The sequence below is a fragment of the Palaemon carinicauda genome, unplaced genomic scaffold, assembly GCF_036898095.1.
Source record: "Palaemon carinicauda isolate YSFRI2023 unplaced genomic scaffold, ASM3689809v2 scaffold97, whole genome shotgun sequence".
Taxonomy (NCBI): domain Eukaryota; kingdom Metazoa; phylum Arthropoda; class Malacostraca; order Decapoda; family Palaemonidae; genus Palaemon; species Palaemon carinicauda.
Window position 1 is genome coordinate 165,001 of NW_027172280.1, and position 11,138 is coordinate 176,138.

Consider the following 11,138-nt stretch of genomic DNA (forward strand, 5'->3'; position numbering starts at 1 on the left):
CAAATTTTGGTGTCTGGCCAAAAGACTAGCATATGAATTTTTTTTTCTATATCACGAAACAGGAAATTTACCGCCACAAATTTTTTTTTTTTGCAATTTAGCTTTTGCAGACTGACTGCAACACAGACATATTGCATGATAGAAGCATTAACATAATCAGGTTTCATGTATTTAACCACTGCTTACATTTTTAATTTTGTATGAACCTGAACTGTCAAATGTAAGGTTTATTACTCTGATGTTATAAGCTCTGCCTAATTAGAATGTGAGACTAAGGTGAAGAAAAAAAAGAAAAGAAAAGTTCATAAAGCTATCGCGCTAGTTCCATATTAAAGCTGTTAAAATGACTCATCCCATTATCGGACAAATAAGTAGGCTATATTGGTATCTACTTTAAATTCTGTTTACACGCCATAAGGTAAAGCGGTCGTGTTATTCCAGTGGAATTTCTGCTTTAAGTTCTTTTTCATCATGAAAGCCCTGTTTATTCAGACGATCGAACATTCAAACGCTACCCTTTAAACAGTGATGCCATGATCCTCAAGTCAGCATCTTATGTAATTAATGATCAAGTTATTCTTCAGCAGCTTCTCTTGCGCTTATTTCTTGCAATATGTACTCGATAGCTTCTCGTTTAATAAACTCTTTAATAATCATAATATAAAAAAAACTATCACAGAAAATAAAGATGAATATTGAAACTAGAAAATTCATACAAATGTGGAATGGCCAGTATTTATTTTCCAAATACAAACACTCAAATGCGATCTCTACCTGTCTTTAGGCTACTTACTAATGTAATTCGCTCTTGTTTCGTGCCAGTACCTCATTGATATGAAGACTAAGAATTCCGAGAAATTATGTGTAAAAGGAGACAAATAAGGAAAGGGAAATAAAATTTGAGTAGGTAATTAGAGCAGTGAAAAGAAATATTATACTAAGGGCAAACGATTTTGTTAATCTATGTGGAATGGCAACACTGTGAATCAGACTCCACACTACAAAGTACACTTCTCATCTTCTCGGACTCGTAGACTTCGACAGCTAGTAAACTCGCCCATACCGGTTGTTTCTGTGTACTCCAGTATTCTCGTTTCCTTTTTGTGTTGTGCCATGTCGGAAATATCGAGAAAATTAGGTTAGCTTTTTCCTTTATCAACTAAAAGAAGAGAAACGTGTATCAAAACTTTAAAAGGTTAGAACAAGCCTACATCAGGAAATAAGGTAAGCCGAGATATAAACGAGTAATGCAGAGGATTCGTGTTTGTAAACAATAAACAAAAGCTTTTAATGGTTTAGTCCCAAATCATGTAATAGGCCTTGATAGCTTAGTAATAATTCGGTAAATATTAACAATAACGTCAGACGCATATTTGCCGATACACATTTTCATATCTCGACACTAGCAAAATCAGGTTATGTGCAAATTTCGTCGCAAACGAAGAGTTTTCCACTAAAATTTTTGATTCTCATTTACCCTTATTAATAAAACCTGGTCCTCATTGACAATCCCGGACGTATTTTCATATCTGAAAACCTACGTTTCACCTGGCAGACAAACAGGAATACAACCTAACATTAGGTTCCAGGTAGCCTAAATCTTTACAGAAGCTTTGGGCTCTATTTTTAGTCAACATTTACATTGCATTTTTATTTTTTATGTTTTTTTAGTTCGTGTTAGTTTCGGCTAGCCTAGCCTTGAGATATTAAGTTTTTAGTTGGAGACGGACTCGCCGTTTTCGTTATTGGTCTTTAGTTCTGGTTTCTTTGAGAGTGGTCTTTCCCCTTGGGCAGGTTTTTACTCAGTTATTCTAGTTTCTGAGGGCAGGTTTTTACTCAGTTATTCTAGTTTCTGAGGTTGATAAGTTTTAACCTCAAATTTTTCCCAGGTTTGGAGAGACGTTTCCTGTACGGCAATGTTTACTCTTAATGAGCTCTTTATCTCACTTTCTTACGTAAACACGAGCAGTTCTAGTTTCAGTTTATTGGCTGAGAGGTGTGATATCATTGTGACATAATGGTTTCATAACCAATTACGAACGACTTCAGTCGAAAACTAAGTTTTAATTTGATTTCAGCTGTGTAATAAAGTTACCGTACCTTAACGTCCACTGGTCCGTGTCTGACTGTATACTTCAAATAACTAAGGAAAACCGGCATTTTGTTTTGTTGTAGCCATGGCGAAGGCAGTGGCTGGCACTTCTGGCATTATTTTTGACAAAAAACCCAATTCTTATGGATATTGTGGAGTGCAATGTTGGTTATGAAGAATTTTATCATTATTTTTCTATTGGTGGTATTAAATTATTGGTTGAATATGCTCAAAGACATTATTTAATTCTTAAGAGAAAGTTTCTCGAGTGCTGTGGAGCTATTTTTAGGATCGACTACAACAGGAACGCCTACAATGACGAAAGGACAAGAGCGAAGTACAATCTATTTCAGAAGTTGGTATTATTATAGAAATACACGGGACAAACTTTACTTATACAAAGCTTCTGTAAAGATTGCCAAGACAGAAAAAAAGACGTAGGTGTCAATGATAAGGCAAGGAATTATATGTGGTTTACTTTATCATAATGTAAGGATTTATTTGTGGGGCCTTGCTCCCTCGGCTAGGGACTATGACCCTGTAACTACTAGGGAAGGTTAAGTGGGTTTGTTAGGTTCTCTACCCTTTTACAAATCTCAAGAGTGTTAAATAATCACATTTTTGGACCCAAGCGGTTGCGACCTGGGAACTACTAGGTTAGGTTAAGCGGGTTTGTTAGGTGTTGTACTCTTTTACAAATCTCAAAAGTGTTAAATAATCATGTTTTGCCCTGTTTTTGCATACCCAAAATTCATGGTACCCACCTGTGTCCTTTAGGAAGGACGGGGTCCATAACGGTAAAACGGCTTATTTGCAATGGAAATAAAGGTCAAATTAGTTGAAAGCACATCATTTACTGTAGTAATATTTTTTTTTTTTTCTTATAAAAGTAGTCCCATGTTTTCCATAAATTTACCATGTTCTTTTATGCCAGTCTCCCACCATCATTTCAGAAGGGATGTTAAGGCTTTCCAGACCTATTTTATTCCTTATAAATATTGCATGAGGGAGAGAAACTAATACAACATAACTTTAGGTTACCCCGTATCCTAGCTTAGAAAGCTGTGTCCTTACCTATAGGACGTTAGTTCTGCTTCTCATATGATGCTGTTTTCTTACCTTGATTCATTTTTCTGAACCATTTTGGAGGTGCTGGCTTTGGACTCCCAGGCATCAAAAGTAGCTTTTTACAGTGTACAAGTGCTTGCTGGCTCATATATATATTGGTGTGCTACTGTCTTAAGCACACATTTGAGTATGAGTTGTTTTCAGATGTATTTGAATGGTTTACTGAACACATTTTAGTAGTTTTTAAGTTTTATTGTGAATAACAACTGAGTTAAACATCTCCATCACTGGAGGAAGCTGTGTTGGTCCACATGACCAATTCTGGTGAAGTTTAGATATGAACTGAATAAATTACCGATATCACAAATATCGTATGCTTGCTTTTTCTTAACCAAGTGACGGAATCGGAAGACACCTGCATCCGGTGACGTCACAAACTTTCACACGAAGAGACAATGTGTTGACACTAAGAAAGAATGGCAACTTAGCATCTTACATCCTGCTTACAATTTGAGTGACCATAGCAAATCTCACGGTCAGCTCTTCCAACCAACATGACATATTACGTCATTTGTTTTAAACATGTAATATTACTATTCTAACTATTACATAAGCTCGGCCAGCTATCTCAATTTTTTTTACAAAAATTTAACAACAAGCCGAAACATGGTTATTAGGTGTGACTGGACATACGTATCATTCTTTGTTCAAAACTAGCTATATCCAACTGAGGACGAATGTCCAAATAGGCACATCAAAATTAATAACAATAATGCATACAAAAAAGATATTACCAAAGCAAAAAGAAAAATGCATGATAAAACCAAGATCATATATATGGTACATTGCTAGCAAATGATTACATGGTACCAAAAAACAAAACAAATTCTGACTTACAAATGATTCGGTAACTTGATAAAGAATAATTGTTACCTTTGTCAGAAACAAGATACTCAATTTTTAGTGCACAAATACGAATTCCTGGTACGTACACGTACCACGGTTTCGTACATATATATATATATATATATATTTATATATATAGGGCTGATACATTTTATTAGATGCCCATAGATTCTGTTATATATCTTATATTTTTTTCTTTTTTTTTTTCTCTTTTCTTTTTTAACATTCCGGCTTATATATTTTTATTAGATGCCGAGAGAAAAAAATGATTTATATCCTTTTTTATTTTATTTATTTTTTTTAAATGTTATTTTAAATGTATTTTTAACAATGCAAATGTAGAGAATTTCTTTAATTACATATTACTAGCGTACTAATCAGCTTTTCATACAAACATTTTCCTGACAAATTACTCCCTTAGCGAATGAGGTGGCCACTCATACAGCTTTGAACTGGATCAGGTAGGGGGTATTGTCAGGGCTATTCAACTCGTTCCTTTGTAGCTGCTTGCTGTGCCGTAACCTACGCCAAACAAGGATGTTCACGGCGATAAAAATTAACACCGTTACACAAAACCCAGCTAGTAATATAGGGTGAAGAATCTCTTTGTAAGTCGGTGACAGGTGGTCCTTTTCGGTAAGTTTCATTAAGCGTTTCGCCACACTTCCTTTATAGGGGAGAGGAAGTGCGGGCGTTGTAGAGGTCCACGTGAAGTTCGCGAAGTAAGCTCGTTCTCTGATGATTGTCCGTAGGCCAGTCACCATGGAATTCGGGGAAGTCCCGATACAGCCATCTGCTGCGACGAAGATGTTGTTGAAGGATGTGGATCCGTCAGGGCATGATACATTGAAGCCGTCCTTGTCGTATCGTATCCACGAGCCATTATTTAGTCTGCAATTGAATTCTTTATTGTCAAAGGGATAAAGCTTATCCAGACAATTTTCACTTGTATGGGAGAGAGCACCGTCTAGCACTATACCTAACTCGCATGAATCCATCAAGTTTTTACGGAATTCAAATGAGTCAGCTGTACATATTTTTCTATCCATTGCGTCTGAACAGTGAGTTAATTGATTTAAGTCTTTAATGACCGTATATGTTTCCTTGTCTGGGGAAATCAATACGTGTCCTGTCAAACTGGATATTACTGGATTTGAGTGATTCGTCATGAAAGTCGGAAATGGTGATATCCTGTAAGATTGCCAGGCATCAGAAGAATCAAAGGGAATCGTAATCCTAATCTTGTTATTATCTACGTTTACTGTAATTAGGCTGTAATAAAATTCTAACCTATGTTCGTCTAACAAAGGAACATAGCCTAGTTTATCCCTAGTGTTCTCCAGAACTAATTTTAAGTAACGTATAGGCAACAAATGGGGCGACAATACACCTTTAGTTGCTAACGTGATAGCTTCTACATAATCCTTGGATTTCTCAATGAAATGTGCAATTCTGTTATGTATGTGATCTATCTTTGAATCATAATACGTTAATGTTGCTAACAAATCCTGTACTTCCATAATTTGAACGATATTATCTGAATGTGCATTTAACAAATCCATAATTTTATTGATTGAAGCTAACTGATCCCTTAGTTCTGACATAATCAATTCATCTTTATGAGTCAAGAACTCAATTTTCTTATTTTGATTACTAATTTTAAGACGATTGGAAAGTCCTAAACCTAAACTTGCAACAGACCCAAAGATGCTTAATGCAGCATAAATGAACGGATTCCGTCTTTCTTTTTGTTCGTGTCCTACAGTCCACATCAAAAGGTCATAAGCCAAAGATCCTGTCTCTCCAGTCTTATTTTTCAAGTCATCAGATAGCATCTCTGCAACTTTTAATGTTGATCCAAGCAAACTCTTAGTAGTCAAATGAAAATGTCTCCTATGCAACTCATCCAATGATGCAGAAAACCTTGAAATGGCGGTTCTTAAGCTAGTGACATCATTCTCTTGAAGAAAAATTGCTTGCATATGCACTTCGACAATTACGTTGGTTGATGTAATAAAAATGTCTTCTTGTCTTTCAACTATATTTCCATATTTAAAATATATATTCTTAGTCTTAGAACTCATCCCATACGAAAAAAATGTCTGAGCGAACAATATCACTCCCAACAACAAAAAATTCATCTTGGAAACCTGTAACGAGAAAAAATATATGTAATTACTCCTGTATTAAAAAGAAAACTTTTAGTCACAAAAATTAAAATTTTTCCTCACTTCTTTTTAATTTCTTATGTGAGACAATGGTACTATTCTCTCATCCGTGGGTTGGGCTACGTTTTGAATTCTAAACCTATTGGCCGTTAATGTTTCCAAAATGTTAAATGGGCCTTCAAACTTAGGTGTTAGTTTATAGTTGAGCCCTTTTCTGACATTGATTTGAATATAGATGTTATCACCCACGGTATATGTTTTAGTTGGTTTCGCTATTTTATCATGATTCCTTTTCATTATGATTTGTGATTCTTCTAAATTCTTTCGAAGGATATCATATCGACTTATACTTGCATTTATACATTCTTTTAAAGGATTTGATAGATTAGTTGTAGGCGTTAATACATGGAAAGGTGTTCTAACTGGGGTACCATACAATGCTTCATGAGGGGACATTTTAATTGATATATGATATGAATGATTCAGAGTACTCAGTGCCGCCGGTATTGCAATATCCCAGTTGGGGTCTGATCCCCCTAGTGTTACCCTTAATATATTTAATATCTTCCTATTTGCTCTTTCCACTAGCCCATTCGACTCTGGGTGATATATCATGGTATTAACCTTCTTTATGTTGAGGAATTCACACAATGAGGTAAGAAAGTGATTATTAAATTCACCACCCGAGTCTGAGATTATCATGTGTGGAATTCCATGTTTACAAATGTAACACTCGTAAAACTTCCTAGCGCATTCAATCGCAGTTTTAGTTTTAAGCGCTATTAGTTCTGTATATCGAGTTAAAGCATCTATAATTACTAAGAGGTGCTTATTTCCTCTGTCTGACTCGTAAAATCCTGTTAACAAATCTAAATGTATTCTTTCAAAGGGTTGATTGGGAACAGGATAAGCTCCTAAGCTAACAGGTGTTTTCGTATGCCCTTTGTTTTCCTGATATGTGCGACAATTAGCTATGTGTCTTTTTATATCTGTAAGCATTGTATGCCAATAAAACAATGATTTGGCTTTCTGTGACATTAATGAGAACCCAGGGTGTCCATGTAATGGATTTGAATGCAACCAATTCAGGACAGTGGAAACAAGTGAGTTTGGTACTACTACCTGGTCGTTAGTTACATGTGGTGTATTGCGGGTTTTCCTTGTCACAGTCCTACACAGAATATTATCTTTGATTACATAATTCTGCTGCTTATACTTTATATATTCTTTTTCTTTATGATTGCCTTTCAAAGCATTTATAATTGTTTCTATTTTCTGATCTTTTCTTTGCTCAGTCTGTAACAATTCAGCACTCCAGCCTAAATCTTCTTGTTCAGATATTGTTTTTACAATAGGCATGGATGTTGATATATCTATTAATTCAGCTAAAGACTCCGTACAAGATGACACGGGGTTGCGTGATAATGCATCCGCAATGATATTTGCTTTCCCAGGTAAATACCCGATTCTTGCGCCAAAATCTTGAATGATTAAATGCCACCGAGTTCGTTTAGGGCTGTGATTGAAGCCTTTAAAGAACTCTGTTAGTGGTTTATGGTCAGTAAGAACCTTAACGGGATAACCGTAAATTATGAACTTAAAATGCACTAGCGAATTAACAATAGCTAGTCCTTCCTTGTCTATTACTGCATACTTACTTTCGGAAGTTCTCAATTTTCGAGAATAGAAAGCTATCGGGAAAAACTGTTTATCATATTGCTGAAGCAATACCCCTCCTACTCCTAAGTCTGAGGCGTCTGTTGCAATGAAGAATTCCTTACCGAAGTCAGGAAATTTTAAGATAGGAGAACTACACAGTTCATCTTTCAAAGTATTAAACGCCTGTTGATGTTGCTCAGACCATATGAAATCTACGCCCTTCTTCGTAAGATCAGTTAAAGGAGCGGCTATTATTGAATAGTTGCGTATAAAACGCCTGTAATATCCACTACAACCCAGAAATTGCTGTATTCCCTTGACATTAGTAGGTATGGGAAAATTACGTATAGCCGACACCTTATCATGGACTACTTTAAGACCTTGGCTTGACACCATGAAACCCAAATATATTAATTCTGTTTTGAAAAATTCACACTTACTAATCTTTACCCTTAAGTTATGTTGTCTTAATCTCTGTAGTACTAGTTCTAACTTACGTAGATGTTCCTCTAAGGTGTTGGAAAAGATTACAAGATCATCCATATAGGCATGCAATATATCCCCTAACAAGTCTCCAAACACTATGTTAATCATTCTTGTAAATGTTATAGGAGCACAACGTAAACCAAAAGGCATCCGTAAAAATTCATAATGTCCCCTGGCTGTGCTGAAGGCTGTGTATGGGATACTATCTTCTTCTAATGATATCTGGTGAAAGCCTTTAAGTAAGTCCAAACTGGTAAAATATTTATTCTGACCTAACAAAGACAAAATATCGTCAGTACATGGCACTGGGAATCGATCAGGGATCGTTTCCTCGTTTAGACGACGAAAGTCGACGCAGATACGCCATGTTCGATCTTTTTTCGGTACAACTATTAAAGGAAAATTATAAGGGCTATTTGATTTTCTAATGACTCCTTCCTCTAACATTTTACCTACTTCATCATTTATTTCATTCTGGAATTTCATAGGGAGTCTGTACGAGGGTACATATATAATTTTCTGTTTGTCTTTTAACCTTATTTGATGCTCGATCACATCTGTTTTCCCTAAGGATCCATCCGTAGTGGAAAAGACATCTGTATATTTATTTAAAAGTTCAAAAATTTTCTGCTGAATTTCTTCGTCTTGAATGTCCTTACTGATTTTATTTTTAATAGATCGTAAAAGGGATTCATCCGCAACTGATTGAGAGTGATTGATTTCAGCAACGGTAAGAATACGATGTTTATAAACTTCTACATCCAAGATATGTTGATTTTTGTGAATTACTAAAGTGTTATTTAAATGATTACAGACTTCGATATTACATTGCTGATGTGAGCCTACTGCATAAATAGCTTGTGTGACAGACAATCCGTTAGTTTTCAAAGTATCGGAAAGGATTAATATTTCAGATCCCGGTAGTGTTTTCTTTATTTGCACTATTAAATTCGAAGGTATGTTTGGTTCGATATATTGCGTGCAAGATGATATTACGGGTGAACGAGAATTCTGCTGGGTCGCGTATATTATTTCTTTATTAGTGAGACAAGTTATTGGTTCTTCAACGTACGTTACGGTTACATTTGTCGTCTCCTTTTTATCCAAAACTGACTTTAAAGTATTAGAAGACTTATAGAATTTCCCTTTGATATACACGCCGTGCTTTGCAGGAGCTAAGATAATGTTTTGATTTCCCATAGATGGGTATCCTATAATTACAGCTGGATACATATTAATGTTTTTCACAACAACAAATGTATCGGCAAACGTGCGATTACCGACTCTGAACTGAATATGAGTTATGCCTATGACGTTTAATTCATTATTTCCTATACCTGAAAGTCTAATTCCTGATTTTTCAATCGGAAAGTTCGAAAACAACAAATGATGCGTCTTCAAATCCATAATATTACGTGGACTACCAGAGTCAAAAAATAACGTAAAGGATTTGTGTTCTAAATTTACAGCATATAAGGTTGGCCGTAACTCATTTTGGCTTATTATTGTATGAATACGTTGCAAATCTACGGGAGCATGCACTGTTTTACTTAATTCGGCCGTGTGTTTCATAGGAAAATCTATTGTCTCACAATTATCTGATAAAACATTAAATTGATTATTCAATACTATTGATGTTGACATAAATGACCTTGACCCAACATCACTCTCTTCCCCTCTAGAGTTAACTATGTGGTATTTGCTTTGCTCTGCACATTCTGAAAATTAGGCTGACTTTGCGAGGTCTGGTTTGACGGCCCAGGCTCAGCGATATTTGAAGAAGTGTTTGTTTGTTTCGGACTCTGAACTGCATTGACATTTTGTTGTTTCTTCTTATTGTTAAAATGAGGATTTTTCTTTTTATTTCCATATGGAACTGACTGTGGAATTGACTGTGTATTTCTAGGATATTGTTGTTTCTTACGCGCGTAACATTGACTATAAGAATGTGATCCTGTGTTGTGAACTGAACAAAATTTCGTTCTACAGTCTGCGCTTATGTGACCTTGACGTTTGCAGTTGTAACACGTCACTCCCGCTACTGGATTGTTAATTACGTTCACTGTTTGTGGTTTTGTTTCATTCTTAGCAAAAACTTGAGTTAACACGGGATCGAGATCTGGACACTTGGACATGTGTTTCTTTATCTGTTTATAGACATCCAATTCCGTACTTGCAGGCATTAACTTCTTATCAAAGCACCGCACTAAAGCTTCAGGCAACATAAGTGTCATGCAAGTTAAATACATTAATCGTAAAAAATCTTTCACGGAGATATTATCGTTAGTAACCCAAGTGGAATTACCTAAAATGTCCTGATATTCGTTAAGCCTATCAGCTATGAGAGCTGCTCTCTCAACAACATTAAGCCGATTCATAGTGGCTTGATTAAGTGTATTTCGTAACGTTAACACTACATCCAAAGCTTCCTCACCCCCATAGATCGCGCGTAACCTAACTTTGAAATCATCCCAAGTAACTGCTTCCTGAAATGAAACACCTCTTAAATACGCACTCGCATCCCCCTTAGAAAAATCTATAAAACTTTTAGCTTCTTGTAATTGTACAAAAGGATCTACGATTTGTTTGGCATTTAAATGGGCATCAACGGATGAAATCCATGACTCCACATTTTGTGGCAAGAACCCGTTGACACGGCCTTGAAAAGGAAGGATTGCTGACCTGGCATTTACAAGCGTCACAATTGGAGGAGGATTAGCCTGGCCTACACCACTAGGTCCAGGGGTAGGGCTGACAGG

At 35.9% G+C, this 11,138-nt stretch overlaps 1 protein-coding gene across 1 annotated transcript in view; it reads right to left on the reverse strand.

Moving 5' to 3' along the window:
* LOC137637747 (uncharacterized) overlaps positions 1-3,234 on the reverse strand; it is a 15,208-nt gene extending 11,974 nt beyond the window's left edge. The window contains exon 1 of the mRNA XM_068369889.1: positions 3,212-3,234. Within this exon, the coding sequence (XP_068225990.1) occupies positions 3,212-3,234 (23 nt within the window). The remainder of the gene's footprint in view (positions 1-3,211) is intronic.
* Positions 3,235-11,138: the final 7,904 nt, after the last annotated feature.